The 17631-nt window shown below is 37.2% G+C and overlaps 1 protein-coding gene across 1 annotated transcript in view; it reads right to left on the reverse strand.

Annotated features, from left to right (window-relative positions):
• The window catches only part of SHANK2 (SH3 and multiple ankyrin repeat domains 2), a 362929-nt gene that overhangs the window by 231499 nt on the left and 113799 nt on the right, over positions 1 to 17631 (reverse strand). Inside the window, exon 11 of the mRNA XM_063289598.1 lies at positions 946 to 1252. Within this exon, the coding sequence (XP_063145668.1) occupies positions 946 to 1252 (307 nt within the window). The remainder of the gene's footprint in view (positions 1 to 945; positions 1253 to 17631) is intronic.

The raw sequence follows: 17631 nt of genomic DNA on the forward strand, positions 1-17631 counted from the left end.
CATTTTCATGCTGGGTCACCTTGATCGGACTTCAACCTGCCTCAATAGCAGGCTCACACAAGTCGGATGCCCTGCTGTGAGGACATGTCCTCAAAATATGGTCATGGCTATCCTGGAGCTGGAGCAGTGAGGCTGCATGGATGGAGTCCTTATGAGCCAGCAACACTGTAGGCCAAAGTCAATTCCAGAATTCAGCTATACTCTATAAAAACCCATTTTTTTATCTCCCACTTCTAGCAATTATAATGATTTCAAGAGAAATATAGAGACAAACTGCAGATGAGAAACAACTATAGGTAATGAAGTCCCTCTCCCTTTCCATTTTTGAAATTACAACACAAATTGAGCCACACAAGAATGGGCTGCAGTTTTTGGAAAGCCTTAAACATACATGTCTCCCAAATAGGGCAAGGCCTATCAGCCCTGATTACAGAGCTTAGAACTTCAAGGGCATGTGCTACTTAAAAGCAACCTCACTTGTGCAACTTTATTCTCTTTGCAAACGAGCACTGCTCCTTCTCTCTCCTGGGCCTCTACATAAAGCAGTAATATGAGTGAGGAGAACAGACACCAGATCCAGAGTTTATGGAAGGAGGGCTGAACCCCAGCTCTCTGTATCAGGATATCAGGGTTTCCAGGAGAGTTGGTCTAGAAAACTAGTTACAAACCCATTCTTGTACTTTCTTCACATCCAGAAAGAACCATTAGCTAGCTCCCTAACAGGTTCCCAGAAATCTTGCAAACTACTTGGTAATCTCCATATCCTTTCTTCCGCTAGTATTCCTACCAACACACACTGTAGAAAGAAGCCTTTATTTATATCCTTTTGTGGGGATGAGAAATGCCGGTGTGGAGAAAGAAGGCACACAGGGAGGTGGCACAAGAGAAGACTTGTAAAATTACAGTAAAATTCTCATTGTAAAAAAACAAATAGTGCAAAGTTACCTGATGTGCCGTTGCTGCTGGCGCTTTGCATCCTCTCCTAGCCTATTTAATGATGGTGAGCGGCTCCGAGAGGATGAAGTGTAACTTCCAACAGTTTTCACAGTTCCATTAGGATTATTCTGCATCTGTTGGAATAGGTGAGGCGAAAGGCTACAGTGTGAAGAAGCTAAAGAAGAGGCTGACCAGTCAGGAAGATTGATGTTCAAATTATTATCACTATTAGACCGAAGCAAGAGGCGAGGTGTGGCCAAGGTGCTGTGGGGTTTCCGTCGTCTGTTTGAGTAGGTGGGAGCCTCTCTGAATGGCACTGGAATAAAAGAGACAAAAGTAGTTCTCTTTTATAAGAACATTTATCACAGCCTGCATACATTTCAGCAGTATGTAGCATCCTTTTGATTTTTCATATACAGTATTATATACACCTGCCTATCCAGGTGAACATTAGAATCACATTTAAAGGGCAATTAAAATTAAAAATCATTTCCACAGGAAAACTAAAAAAGAAAAAAGAACCAGATTTAATAAAATTAGTATAATCTTGTACTCATTAGTATAAAGTGGAATAATAGTGTATCTCTATTCAGTAATCTAGAACTGGACGTTAAGACTCAGCAATGAAGATAAAGTATCTGAACAATAAAACAGTGAGCGGTATGAACAGCTTCATTAAAAAATAGAGAAATAGATGTTATAATATGGCAAGAATAGAGAGTTCCTCATGCTGCGAAGTAACTTTTTTATGACAGAAAGCAACAACTGGCTAGTAGACTTTTTCCCCCAACAGAATCATCCACAATTGGCCTTTAAGTTGTGCTAACTTGCTTTGCAGTTACAATATACATAATATAGGATATGAGATTCCACCCTAGAGATGTCTCCTCAAGAGGAAGAGGTTAAAAGGAACAAGATGCTAGAAGCCTCAACCAGGGTTTTTCATTTACTAATCTTTATGCAAAACCAGGAGATCAACTTATGTAAGGCTATCATGCTGAGATCACCTCTGCACAGTCACCAGCCTTATCCTTACTACCCTCTACTGCAGGCTGGCTGGGAAATTCTGGGAGTTGAAGTCGACACATCTTAAGAGTTGCCACGGTTGATAAACGCTGCTCTACTGCAATTTTATACTGCCAAGCAACCATCCTTACTGCTGCTCCCTTGGACTGAGGAGAATAAGGGAGAGGACAGGAAGGTTGTTCAGCTGTCCAACGGAGAAGTAGAAAATGCACTGTCCCCTACTCCAGTTACATGGATCATGCAGCAAAGTACCTTTCTGATCACTCCTAAAAATGGGAAGGGTTATGAAGGATAGAGAGGGGAGATATCAGGAGCCAAGAGAAAATGGCGTTCCCTTGACACTGGGGAACTATCTGCTCTGCATCTCTGGGCAAACTGTCCTTGTAGCATTTGCCCTGGAGCAACAGCTGAACTGACAGTTAACCAGCTCAGCTTGGGAGGTTCCTGAAATCCAAGTTCCTGGCATCATGGGAAACAGAAGCACAGGTGAGATCTCAGCAATCTTGCATGTCGAAGGGATCTGAGTTTTATCCACAGAACAATAATTATAAAATGTGCTGGCTTTGCAATGATGGCATATTTTCAGGAAGCCACCCAGCGTGCAAAGTTCTCTCCTTTTTTATAGGTACAGTACTGGTTATCTGCTGAATCAACAGAAGTTTTATAAATCTGTGGCCCTTTTTAACACAACAAAAATATATTCCCCACCAGTAAGACTATTATGGCACTTGTTAGAGGATTTTCAGTTTACTTCACTCATTTTCACTAAGTTATCTGGAAAAAAAAAGTCCTAAAATAAATACTCAGATTGTTGTTAAATATTAAAAATTAAGACATAAAAAGGAAAAGCAGAACATTTTTTTAAAAGAATGGAATTAAGTAATTGTACACCAGACGGAAGTTGCTCAGAATTTCAAACTTCAGTTCCACATATGTAAAACCCACATTTAACAATTCCATTGCCATCATCTCTTACCAAAAAAGAGAGACATTACACAAATATTAGGACATACAGCCATACAGCTAAAGTGAATGGAAGTAGCTCAAATGGGCAGCTGTTATAAAAGACACAGAAAAGCCATGCCTTGCACTATCATATTGAATCTTCCCAGATCCTATGAAGCACTGGGTTAGCATAACACTTCCCAAGTTCAAGTTTTATATGAATTAATCCTTCAAAAATTGTTTGAAGAACGTAAAACTTTTAAACTGCAATTAAAAAAGGCAGTCCAATCAAATAAAGGTTAACACTTGTAAAGGGAAATGTATAATCCATTTCTCTTTTCACACGTGTCTCTACTGCAACTCTTCCTCCCCAGTGTGAAAATGCTTCAACTATGTGCTATACAATAACTCACACTGAGCTCATATGTATCTTAATTCCAATGATTTCCCCAGTTGAATGCTGTAGAGGAATTCCCAAGTTTCTCCCCGAACAACTGCAGTTGGACTGAAAAGATGGTAACTTGTCCAAAATCACCCAGTGATTTCCATGGGATATAGAGTCTCTCCAGTTTTAATTCAACAACTTCTGGCTGTCCTTGCTGACAATACAAGGTTAGGAGGTCAAAACTGGAGAATATGCAGTAATGGAGAAATTGACTGCATATATTCACAGCAGAAGTATAACCAAATGCAAGCAGGAATGGCTCCCTTACACACAACATATTGCACAACAAGGCAAGCTACGACATTTAGAATATAGCTTTTGAAGGAAAAAGAGAAATATATTTTTTATAAGCTAAAAAAAATAGATATAAACAACTGTAAATTTTTAAAGCAAAGTATAAATAAGGAGTAGTTAGTGGTTAGGGGGAAAATTAAAGGAAGGGGCAAAGTACACTACTGAATGCTTCTTTTTACAATGTGTTTTGTATTATACTATACCTTCTTGCATCTTGCTTTTTGATTTCTTACTTTTGTACAATGCTTATGCAATAATAGAACCTTTAACGAAAGAAATTCTGGCTCTTTCTTTCTTTCAAAAGTTTATATGGCCATCCAACTTAAATACATAACTCTGGGTGGGAAACAATCTAAACAAAAACAATATAAAAACCCTGTAACCATTTCCAAAAATCCAATACAAAAAGAAAAGCAAGGCACTATGTAACAATTGCATGAAAACAGATAGACACATATTGGGCTCCCCTAATACTCCCGGAGGAACTATGGACAGAAGTTCGCAACGTTGTTCAGGAGGCGGCAACAAAATACATCCCAAAGAAAGAGAAAACCAAGAAGGCAAAATGGCTGTCTGCTGAGACACTAGAAGTAGCCCAAGAAAGAAGGAAAGCAAAAGGCAACAGGGATAGGGGGAGATATGCCCAATTACATGCAAAATTCCAGAGGTTAGCCAGAAGAGATGAGGAATTATTTTTAAACAAGCAATGCGTAGAAGTGGAAGAAGACAATAGAATAGGAAGGACAAGAGACCTCTTCCAGAAAATTAGAAACATCAGAGGTAAATTCCAGGCCAAAATGGGTATGATCAAAAACAAAGATGGCAAGGACCTAACAGAAGAAGAAGAGATCAAGAAAAGGTGGCAAGAATATACAGAAGACCTGTATAGGAAGGATAACAATATCGGGGATATCTTTGACGGTGTGGTCAGCGAGCTAGAGCCAGACATCCTGAAGAGTGAGGTTGAATGGGCCTTAAGAAGCATTGCTAATAACAAGGCAGCAGGAGACAACGGCATCCCAGCTGAACTGTTCAAAATCTTCCAAGATGATGCTGTCAAGGTAAAGCATGCTATATGCCAGCAAATTTGGAAAACACAAGAATGGCCATCAGACTGGAAAAAATCAACTTATATTCCCATACCAAAAAAGGGAAACACGAAAGAATGTTCAAACTATCGAACAGTGGCACTCATTTCACATGCCAGTAAGGTAATGCTCAAGATCCTGCAAGGTAGACTTCGGCAATTCATGGAGCGAGAATTGCCAGATGTACAAGCTGGGTTTAGAAAAGGCAGAGGAACTAGGGACCAAATTGCCAATATCTGCTGGATAATGGAAAAAGCCTGGGAGTTTCAGAAAAACATCTATTTCTGTTTTATTGACTATTCTAAAGCCTTTGACTGTGTGGACCATAACAAATTGTGGCAAGTACTTAGTGGTATGGGGATACCAAGTCATCTAGTCTGCCTCCTGAAGAATCTGTATAACGACCAAGTAGCAACAGTAAGAACAGACCACGGAACAACGGACTGGTTTAAGATTGGGAAAGGAGTACGGCAGGGCTGTATACTCTCACCCTACGTATTCAACTTGTACGCAGAACACATCATGTGACATGCTGGGCTTGAGGAATCCAAGACTGGAGTTAAAATTGCTGGAAGAAACATTAACAATCTCAGATATGCAGATGATACCACTTTGATGGCTGAAAGCGAAGAGGAACTGAGGAGCCTTATGATGAAGGTGAAAGAAGAAAGTGCAAAAGCTGGCTTGCAGCTAAACCTCAAAAAAACTAAGATTATGGCAACCAGCTTGATTGATAACTGGCAAATAGAGGGAGAAAATGTAGAAGCAGTGAAAGACTTTGTATTTCTAGGTGCGAAGATTACTGTAGATGCTGACTGCAGTCAGGAAATCAGAAGATGCTTAATCCTTGGGAGAAGAGCAATGATAAATCTCAATAAAATTGTTAAGAGCAGAGACATCACACTGACAACAAAGGTCTGCATAGTTAAAGCAATGGTGTTCCCCATAGTAACATATGGCTGTGAGAGCTGGACCATAAGGAAAGCTGAGAGAAGGAAGATAGATGCTTTGGAACTGTGGTGTTGGAGGAAAATTCTGAGAGTGCCTTGGACTGCAAGAAGATCAAACCAGACCATACTCCAGGAAATAAAGCCAGACTGCTCACTTGAGGGAATGATATTAAAGGCAAAACTGAAATATTCTGGCCACATAATGAGAAGACAGGACACCCTGGAGAAGATGCTGATGCTAGGGAGAGTGGAGGGCAAAAGGAAGAGGGGCCGACCAAGGGCAAGGTGGATGGATGATATCCTAGAGGTGACGGACTCGTCCCTGGGGGAGCTGGGGGTGTTGACGACTGACAGGAAGCTCTGGCGTGGGCTGGTCCATGAAGTCATGAAGAGTCGGAAGTGACTAAATGAATAAACAACAACAACATCCTGCCTGGGGAAAAAGCCAGGTTTTAACAGCCTTCCATAGAGCCAAGACAACTGGGACCCTCCAAATCTCAGGAGGGAGGCTGTTCCGTAGGGCAGGTGCTGTGACAGAGAAGGCATGCCTCCTCAGTCCTGCAAGATGGCACTGTTTACTGGAGAGGGCCTAGATCTGGTGGAACAGGCAGAAATCCTCCCTTCTGCCTAAGCTTTAAGGGGATGATGTGAACTTATTATCAATATGTCTGTGGCAAGCCTCAGAGGTGTCAAAACATCATGTGTATCATGATGCCATTATGTAATTGTGCCTTAACATCTGACTCAAGTATTAAGTCTTGTCTTTTTGTGACGTCATTTGCCTCCCTTGCAGAAAACTGTGTGTTACCTGTTTAAAGCCTTTTTTAGTAATTAGGTCATGTTGGATTTGCAGATGCCCTAAATTTCTACTTCTTAACTTTTATAGAAATAACCACTTTTCTATTTCCATTGGATAATACTATAGTTCAAATATGTTTGTAAAGATTGATAACTACAGATATAGGTATACATTCTTAAAGAAACAGAATCATTGTATTCATTAACTGAATTTCTTGAATTCTTTCAAATAGTCAGGAACAATGTTTTGCATATGTAGCAACAAAAAGTAATAGCAGTTGGATGCATCTAACCGACTTTGGTCAATCTCAAAAAGAGCTAAGTAGGGTGAGATCTGGTTAGTAACTGAATGGAAGACAACCAGGAGTTCACAGGGAGATAGACTAGACTGAAGAGCTGAAAAAGCATCCTGGAAAAAGGCAGTGTATTACTATATTACAGTGCATTACTGTACTGTTGACAAGAACACTAGGACATGTCCATGTAGTCACTTAAAACTGAGCTTGCTTCAAGGAAGATTTTACCTTTTTAATAATTAAATGACATATATGACTTCAGGACAAAATCATGATACCTTTAATTTTTTAATTGAAGTCCTTCTAGACAGTGATTCCAATCATGACAAAGACTAGCTTTTTCTGTGTTTTTTGACTTGCATTCCTCCAGAATATGAGTTAGCTCAAAGACCCTTTCATGTTCATTCAGCCTTGCATGAAGTTTCCTCACATGTTCTGGACTGAATTCCAGAGCATTTAATACAAAACATATGGATGTGACTCAGGAAACATCCACATGAAGAGTTTTGTCAGCCTGAGAGTAGCTACAGATCTCAGATCTTCCTTTAACATCAGCAGTCTTGAGAACTAAGCTGATTCATTTCTAGCTCAGCTACAGTATAGTTGAAAGTCCTATAGCTCCATTTCCTCCTTTATGAGAACTTTTCTCTCAGCCCTCCTCCTAGCTCTAGAGCTTCAGGTCATATAAGGGAAATACTAGCCTGAAAGCTTTGACGCTGCTCCCCTTTCAGTAACTCAGAAGATGAGAAGGAATAAAATAGGTGACAAAATGGGTTTGTCAATTTCCCCCTTCCTTCTGTATGAAGTCAGCTTGCAAGGACTGGACTACCCGAGTGTTTCTTCTTTCACATGATTGGGCATTGCTGCAGGACCTGCAGCACCTAAGGGCATTGGTTTTTGCTCCTTGTTTTACCATTTCTGAATGAAAAGCATCATACTTCCAAGGGTCTAATAAAAGAAAACACTTTAAATGGTGTGGAAATGCTGAATTCAACAAGTTGGAACCCAGATTGCACTCGTTGGATGTCTGTTGGTGCTGGAGGACAAGGGAAAGAATAGCAATTTTCTCCAATTCCCCCTTCAGCCTGCAGTCTCCAGTGTCATCTTCTCTTCTGGTGTGACCTTCCAGAACATTGTGAGAAGGGACCTGGAAAGCTGCAGAGGGAAACAGGAAATCAAAGAAAGAGTAACCCTGCCTCCCTTCTCCAGGAAGATACTTCCACAGCTTCCTATTCTTTTCTTTTCTTTTTTGCCTTTTCAAACAAGGATCCAAACCATGTACAGATCTCAGTTTAATTATACAGCAAACAACAAGAAGAATAAAACAGATTCAATCTATGGAATCAAATTTACTTTGCTCCTAAATTGTACTGTAAATCCACAACAAGATTCCTACATTTAAGAAGAAACAGAGTACAAAGTAATTTTTTTAAGAACACATATCCTCTTTTCTCACTACATGGCATAAGTGTAAAGAGGTTTTATTAGTTTGAGAATTATTTTTCACCTGATATTGACAAAACATTCCTTTAAATATTAGGTTAAAAATGGGTACAGTTTTTAAATGAACGATGCACGTACAGTAAGTGTTGTAACAAAAATTAAGGACACAAACAAGCCTCTCCTGCTACACAGTGTTTTCTTCCCTTTTTCCAGTATAGTTTGCACAATACAACTGGATAGATATTTCCAATGTTTTTCCTACATGTACTATGTTTGTGATAAAAACATACTTGTATATGAAAACTCACAGAATAAGAGTACATGTTCTATAAGCTGTATGGGATTGGTTTCCACTTTTACATTCATTTCTTTCCCAGAATTAATTATACTTGTAATGTTTTAGATAACAATATATAAAAAGCATGCTTCTAAATAATTATCATGATTATCATGAATTAAATATAAATATCTCATAATCTCCAGAACGTTCTTCCACAAACATTTAATAATATATAAATCTAAGGAATTCCTTATACTTACTAAATGCATACATTAGGAAATAACAGAGTTTTTTACACATGGAAGATGATCATTCAAAAACCTACTAAAGTGAGCAAGCCACAGGCAAGCTCTTATAGTGAGTTGTCTAAAAGGACAGCCTAACATAAAGGAATTCAGGAAAAAAATACAGAAGGAACTTATTATAATTATAGTAACTAACAGATCATATTAAGCGTGCAGAAAAAATATAGCAGTTCTTAAGCATCAAGTGCTTTGTGTTCAGTGCTTACCTTCTTTCTTTGTTAAGGCATTTAACAAAGACTTCATTTTTCCTTTTACTTAAGCAGCAATCCCCTCATTATGTAACCTTTGCTGAAATGAAACAGGAATAAAAGCTATCCAGTCTCTATACTATTTAACTGCCTGAATTCTGGCATAAGCATCAGATTTCCAGGCACTATATAACTACAAGCATAGCTGGGCATCCAGTTCCCAATGTTCTGGTGAAAAAGCCCACCCCACATTCTGTCTGTCAGCTGGGAGCCAACTGTGCGTAGACTGGAGCTGCTCAAAAAACCTTCCTGCATTTCATAGTATTAGTCATGTGAACACCATCGGCAGAGTCTTTCAAATGTTCTCCCACTTTTGTAATTAAGACATTTATGAGTAAGAAAACAGGGATGACTGAAACAGAGATGATGCGGACCGAATATGGTAAAAATTAACATTTAAAATAGAGGAAGAACAGTCATTCATTTTTTCTTAGGGCAGCATTTCACAAACTAAAGAGAAAAATCTTGAAAGAGAGGGAGCTACAGAACTGATGAAATGCAATCATCATTAAAACCCTAAATCCTTCCTGACAAGTTACAAACAGATTTGTTGCAAAGCACTCTACTGTACTCCTATGCCATACTAGTATACAATTAACTTCTTTCAAGTTTCATATTCTTCCTAAACACACAAAGGAAAAGGCTGATGCATATTTTTAAAAGTGCAACATCTTTTTATTATTCAGCTTTATTGATTATGTGCCATCAAGTTGGTGTCAACTCTAAGAGACTACATAGGGTAGATAGATCTCCTCCAGGATAATCTGGAGGCCCTTCATCCAAGGAGCTACATCCATTGTGACTTTAGTCAAGTCCAGCTATCTTGTTCTTGACTATCTATGCTACTCTCAGAAGTTTTCTCCAACACCAAAGTTCAAAAGCATCAATATTCTTTCCAGCCATGATTCTTCAAAGTCCAATGTTTGCTTTCATAGAGTATCACAGGGAAAACCACTGCCTGCATGATTCTGATCTTTCTATATATAGACATGTTGTGGCATCTTAATATCTTTACCAAGACCTTCAATCCTACCCTACCAAGTGCTAGTCAGTGGCATATTTCTTAACTGCTAATTCCTGTACTGCTGATAGTGAATCCTAAAAGGCAGAAGCGATTCACCATTTCCAAATCTTCACTGTCAGTTCTCTAAGGCTGGTTGCTGTACCTGTAATAATTAGTTTGGTCTTCCTTCACTTTCATTAACACAGTTCACAGACCATTTGCATTTTCAGCCATCACAGTATATTCTTTGGTACTTTATGGACATTTATTTGATTAGAATATAGACTCTCTTTTTCCCAGTGAATATGAAACATAATCTTACCATTCATTAACAAAAATAGGCTTTATTCTGGAATAAAAAAATAAAAAAAGACTTCTGCCTTTTAAGACTATCAACAGTAAAGGAACTAGCACTCAACAAGTATGACACAGACTAGCACATGGTAGGGTAGCAATGAAGGCCTTGGGAAGATATTCAGATATTCAGAAAAACAGCTGTCTTTGGATGTATATGTTTTTAGAAACTGTAAATACCTGTCTGGAAAACAGTTGACTTCAATATATTTTTCTCAAGTTTGCCAGGGATTCAACCTATGATATAATGGAAGTCAAAAAAGAAACTGGAAGCAGCATTTCCTTTTTAGTGTACTGCACACTGGAAGTGATATTATGTACTGCATTTCATTGTTAAGAAAACTGAGATACAGATATCTAGAAATTCACTTGTATTCTCAGCCACAATATTAAATTTGTAGTGTGATTAAAAAAAAACTTGCCTAAATATGAATAAATATATTATTTACTAATAATAATCATCTCACTATAGCAGTATCTTCCAGTTGTTTGCAGATTACCTACAATTAAATTCTGGATCTTTTAATTGTTAAGATTCTTTCTTCAGGAATAAAAAAAAAGGAAAAATATAAGTCACAGGAAGTTAGATTTTACCCTCTATAGTTCTGATACGATTGCCGTAAAGAAGTAGTAAGCATAAATATGTAATGCAAACAATTTAGGATTCACTTAATATTGTAGTGTTTATGTTTCCCTTAATTTTTAATGGAACAGCCACCTTCTTATTTTTAGGTTTGGAATTTATTTTAAACATCTGATGAATAATTCTGCAAAATGACTCAGAATAAAATCTCCCTTAGATGAAAAATGCACACAAGAAATTAGAAACCACAAATTTACACGGACTCATTTGGACATTAAGAGCAGGAATGTCATTATTTGTTATAAATATGTGCATGTGATAATTGTATGTCTTCAAATTTAGCTGACATAACCGTATTTTTCAAAATCTTTCAGAAGGAAGCCGTATCTTTCATTTATTGCAATTTTTTTTAAAAAAAACAGTAATACTCCCTCTTTTGAGGGAGATGGGTGGTGATGAAATTTGATAAATAAATAAATAAATACTTCTAGTCTTCTATTCCTCATTTGCATATATACATACTGATAGACATTGCACTTCATTTCATCTCAAATCCTCCTCCCAATTTCTTTGTATTAAATACAAATTAGATGCTTTTACTACTGATTAGGTTTATCTGCATTTCCCTAACTGTTGTGATTTTACCAACACAGTCCAGGAGATGAAGGAAAGAAAATAATCCAGGGTCATACTGGCTGACTTTTAATGCAAGCTGGTGATTAATTTTTGCAACGCTGGTGTATAAATGAAAGAAAGAGCTTTTATTCAATTCAGTTTTTATAACTTTTTTATAAACTGGATCAATAACTTTAGCTATACAAAAATAATAATAAATCAAATATTAATTATTCTGTATCTTAGTAAAAAGGGACCAATCTCTTCTATACAGCATACATGTCTATGGCTTTCTTCAGTGCTCTATCTGAAACATTTACCTCCATCAATACTTAATTCTTATTTTATGTCTGTGGTAGATTTCTGTTGTGCTACCACTGTATAGCATAGCATAGACTAGATTGTCAGGCTTCATCCCTTGTATTCATACACAGACATATTCCTATTTTCATCTGCCAAATGATACTTAAGCCTTTGAAATAAGAATCAAAACATTTTTCAAAAATCACCCACATGAGACTTTGACAGTGACACTTGCATGTCAGCACACTCGTTAAATCAAGAAATTATTCTTGTCACAGTTTCGGTTTAGGCATAGTTAAAAGACGAACATAGATAAAAAAATTTCTAACCTGAAGAATGAATTCAGAATTTTCCATTTGTACAGCTGAACATTTTCCCTACCCCTTCTCTACTACTATTTCCTCCAAAGTCCTTCTTAAAGCACATTAATAATATACATGTGAATATGTTTGGCTGAACTAATTTGAACCCAGTTATCTCTTTTTCCCCTCCACAGAAATGAATCAGCAGATTTCCAATGGGATTTATGGAACAGCACTGCTTGAGAAACATGTGCTATCACAGATTTTCTGTACAAAGCCACAGAAAAGTGCTGGTCAAAATCCAGTACACTTTTGGAAGGGAAGAATCAGTGTCAACATTTGGTTTTTAGGGGGAATCTCAAATATATTTTGCTGCCCCAATTAAAGGAAAGATTGTGTTCCCAATTCCACATATAAAACCTAGCCACACTGAGAGTAGAATCTTCAGCTCTCCTTTTGATTTTTCTCTACACTCAAGTAAGCAACTGGAAGGGAGAACTGGATCCTGACTGACATCATACAGCTCTTCAGACTTCGTTGGGCTACAGTTTTCATCAACCCTCCCTAACATTCACCACTGCTTAGGATTGATGGGACCTGAATTTCAATAATATTGGGGGGTTCATCTTTCTCCCACAAGAACGTGCCCAGTTATTAAGAGCACCATCGGAGGCTCTTCTTTCAATATGCTTCCATTGATGACTGTAAAAACAACTTTCTCACCTTGGCTTTAGAATATTCTGAAGGAGGCTTACTGGCACTACATTTCATAACCTTTAAATGCCAGGAAAGCTCTGTTCATTGTACTAGCATTTTACAGTACAATCTACACATCTCTGCTGTCCCAAATTAACTTCTATTGAGCTCAGTAGTGCTTACTTCTAGATAAGTGGTGTATTATTACAACTGGAAATGTCTCTGTTATAAAAATAAATTTCTCTGTTATTTTATAGAAATGTATAAAATTTCTCTGGTGTATGACCTGTCTCAGGAGACAGGGAGAGTAACACATTTTTACTTTGTTTTAAAGCATTGTTTTAGTTAATGTTAAGTCATTTTTAAATGACATAATTGAAAGGTGAGAGAGGGGTATGTGTGTTTGTTTCAATAAATAAGTCCATCAGTGATGTAAATGTTTGCTTTATACATTTAACAGTAATATGAAGAACTCAAATTTATTAAGATACGTCTCATTTTAAAATGGTGATTTTTAAAATGAGATAAAACTGTCCTGTTTTCCCAATAACATGTTAATATTTGGAAGAGAACAGAATTCCATTAGGGATATACTTGGTACTAAATATTCAATATACTTTGAGAATAAAATCATCTGTCTCCATGGTGATCTGAACACCTATCGAGGTGTCCAATACTCTGCCTTTCTCAATATTGAGAGTTGCTGCTGATGCTGTCTGAAGGTATTGACAAGATTCTCACCAAAAGCAGTCAAATGCTTACCCTCTGTTATAACTATCTGGGGGTGGGGAGGGAGATGTTGGTGACTGCATGATTGCACAGTGGAGTGGTCCCTGCTGTTTTTGAAAAAGCTGTCATGCCGTCAGTCCTGAAAAGCAATCTTTCCTGAATCTAGAGATGCTTGCAACTATTGCCCAGTGACAAATATCTCCTTTTTGAGCCAGCTGCTTGAAAGAGATTACTGATTACCTGGACTGACTCCAGTCTTGGTTTTAGACATGGTTCAGGACAGAAATAACTTTCAGTCATCCTGGTGAATGACCTGTCTCAGGAGAGAGACAGGGAGAGTATGGTTCTGTTTCTCCTTAATTTTTCAGTGGCTCTGATACAACCCACCACTGTGTCCTCCTGGATTGATTTCATGAAGCTGGAACGGGAAGCACTGTTTTGTAGTGCTTCTACTCATACCTGAAGAGTTTATTTCAGGCTGTGGTACTGGGAAACTGTTTCAGCCCCTTTTATAACTATACTGTGGGAAACTGTGTAGCACCATTGTGTCCCTAACGCTATTTAACATACACAAAATTACTAGGATTGGTTAACAGGGAATTTGGAGAAATATGTTTTTGGAGGATTTGTATCATATAGATCTATTTCTTTTCTATTTATAATACAGTGAGATGTAGCCACACACAACTGAAGCCTATGAGTTGGATGAGAGCAAAGTGACCAAAATTCAATCCCAATGAGACTTTAGTTCTACAGATACGTAATTCCTGGTTCTGGGTCTTACATAATTGGCCTCTTTTGCATAGATTTGTACCCTTTCTGAAAACAGGTACATAGTCTGAAGGTCCTTGTACACTGAGCTTTGACACTGAAAGTCCATGTAGCCTTAGTGGGCAAAAATGCCCTTTTATCAGCTTCAGCTGATACAACTACAGTCTTTCTTGGACAGGGATAATCTTGTCCAAGTCTATGAACTAGTAACCTCAGGCTGTATTACTAAAACAAGATCTATGTTGAGCTCTCTTTCAGAAATGAACATTGAGTGCATAACAAGATAAAACACACAGTATAAAAAAATAAAGAACAAAATAAAACACATAGCAAGGCACCAAGAAACAACAAAACGGGCCAGTTACCATCTTTTCCATATAGATACGAGTATTCGTTTATTCATTAAACATATTTGTATGTCACTGTAATTAGAAACAACTCTTGGTGGCTCATACAAAAAATACAATATAAAACAAACATCATATAAAAGTTAAAAATATAACACTACAAAAATAGAAAAAGAATAAATATGACAACAGCCATTCAAATCAGGGAAAGGGTGTCCAAAAAAGCTGAGTCTTTAGAAGCTTGTAGAAAACCAACAAAGAGAGACCCACCATGATCTTCACAGGGAGGCTACTCCACAATATTGGCACTGCAACAAAAAAGCAGTGTCTCCTTGCCTCAGCCTCCCCACCCTTGAACCTCCCCAAAATGTGGGACTTGCAGCAGTTTTTCCATACTAATGCTAATCAAATGGGCCAAAGTTGGCTGGAGAAGGCAGTCCTGAAGGTATCAGGATGCCAAGACATGAAGGGTTTTGTAGTTCAAAATCAGCACCTTAAATTGGATCCAGAAACCAATAATAGAAAATAAGTAAGATGACTTTGATGGAACCATATGAGCCCCGTTGCCAAGGCAACAAGGGGTAAAACATGTTTTAAATCCAGAACATCCAGATAACATTTGGAAGCAGCTTTGACAGACATCTCCCTAATTCACTGAACTATTAAAAAAAGGAGGTTGTACAACATAATCAGACTCACAAAATGTCTTGATGTCAGCCCACTAGGTAGACCAAACTAAGAAATCATCTCCAAAAGAAGGCTAAAACTACTTTGAGATTTGCTATAATAATCTTGCAAGTCTGATTGTATCTTCAGAATATAATAATATTATATTATATAATAAGAATAGAATAGAAGGGCTGTATCTTCAGAAATGTGCTTAGGAAAAACACAAAAGTATGTTCAACTAAGACAAGCTGGCAAAATCTAAACAAGCACCAAAAAAAAAAAAAAAGGCAAACTGAATCAAAATAATGTGTGATGAAATTGAGAATGGTGGAATGCTGGACAGAGTATTTTAGAGATTTGTAAGGGGACGATATGGATACGTTGGAAGGTAGAACTGAAACTAAGGCAGTAAATGTCCAAAAAAAGAAACAATGAAAAGGAAGTCATAAATACTGCAATAATGTTGAAAAATAATAGGCCTGCAGGTGTAGATGGTATAACATGAAATGTTAAAATACAGGTGTAGTTTGTTTATGTTGCTTTGCAACTTTTTTATCATGTGTGTGAAGACTGCATCTCTGCCGACAACTGGAATAATGCTCTTACTGTTCCCTTACATGAAGGGATAGGGAGCAACAGTGAATGCAAAAACTACAGGGGATTTTTGTTTAATAACTATGCCTGGAAAAGTGCTTGGCAGAATTTTGATTGGTGACAATGAGATAAATTTGGGACATGCTGTGCTGCTTTATGCTGGACAGTGGGTGTTAGTCCTATGAGGTAGACCAAACCAAGAAACAGATGTCAGGCGTGCCTAAAACTACTTTTATTAAGATTGGCTATTTTAACAGAATCTTGCAAATCTGAATGTGCTTCTCCTCCTCTCTCTTTTATCTTTAAGTGAATTTGGAGCGTGTCTGTTTCAGATGTTTTCAAGCCCATCTCCCCTGTTCTGGACTTCTGCAATGTTTATCTGCTTATTGCCTTGGTAACAGATCTCTCTCTCCATCAAGGCCATCCTCTTTACTCTCTACAGTGGGTGTGCAAACCAGATTTTTTCTCTTTGAAAAGTCACTGGGAAATGTATGAATGTGAGAACATTTATTGAAAATTTGCTGATTTAGATAAAGCATATGATAGCATGAATGGATTTCATTATGGAATATTCTACAAAAACCAGGAATTGAAGCTTGGGTGCTAAAAGCAGTAAGAGGAATACACGATGAAAACAAGCATAAGTAAAAATAGAAAACATAGTGAATGCTTCAGCATTGAGCAAGGTATATATATGAGTATATGAGTATATGAGTTCCTGAAAAAGAGAGACAGGAAGGGTTAAAGAACAAAGCGCGGAATATGGATGTGATGGAAACAAGGATGGCTTGCAAGGATACAAAAGTACAAAGAGTGTATGAAAGGTATTTATATGATGCTGTTGACTTTGTTGCCCTTTGTTTTATCTCCTGATGTTTAATTTCCTTTGCATACTACCTCATACACTTTTTGCATCCTTTGTCTAATATCACTTACCATGAAAGGAAATAGTGTGAAGGGTATATGTATGTTTAATGTATGTACTTTTAAGAAAATACTTCAAGTGACCAAATGAATATGTATCTTTTCTTTCTGAAAAATAAATTTGAGAAAACATCCCGAGATAATGATTTTTAATACCAAATATTTAGAACATTTTAAATTGTATTAGTAGGCTGCATTTCCTCTTTGTAAGAACAACTGTTAATGAATCATACTTGTATAAATAACGGATGATTAAAAAAAGAATCTCGCAGCAGCATTGCAGGGTTATCTTTGTACAAATATGTAGGTGTTGGTTGGTAACAATTGCCATTTTCTATACAGTCAACTCCATTAAGAGAATGAAGATGTGAAAATACGTTTGGGATGGTGAATAGATGAATTTAAAGTAAGCCTATTTTTAGCAGGAGGCACTGTAATTTACATTTTCATTAAATGCAAGGAAAATCATTTGTCTCTGGTCCTGCAAATTCTCAGATTCAAGATGCTGCATTAAAAGCAACAACTAAAGGCTATTTTATAAGGAATGGCATACCATAATGAGTAAAAAATCTAAACAAGCCAATATAAAATTCTTTTGTATCATTTTTTTCTATCTAGAACCAATTTTCACTACTTAGTTTGCTTTATTATATATGCTATATATTTTTAGGATTTATGGTGATCTTT

The sequence above is a fragment of the Candoia aspera genome, chromosome 1 (assembly GCF_035149785.1).
Source record: "Candoia aspera isolate rCanAsp1 chromosome 1, rCanAsp1.hap2, whole genome shotgun sequence".
Taxonomy (NCBI): domain Eukaryota; kingdom Metazoa; phylum Chordata; class Lepidosauria; order Squamata; family Boidae; genus Candoia; species Candoia aspera.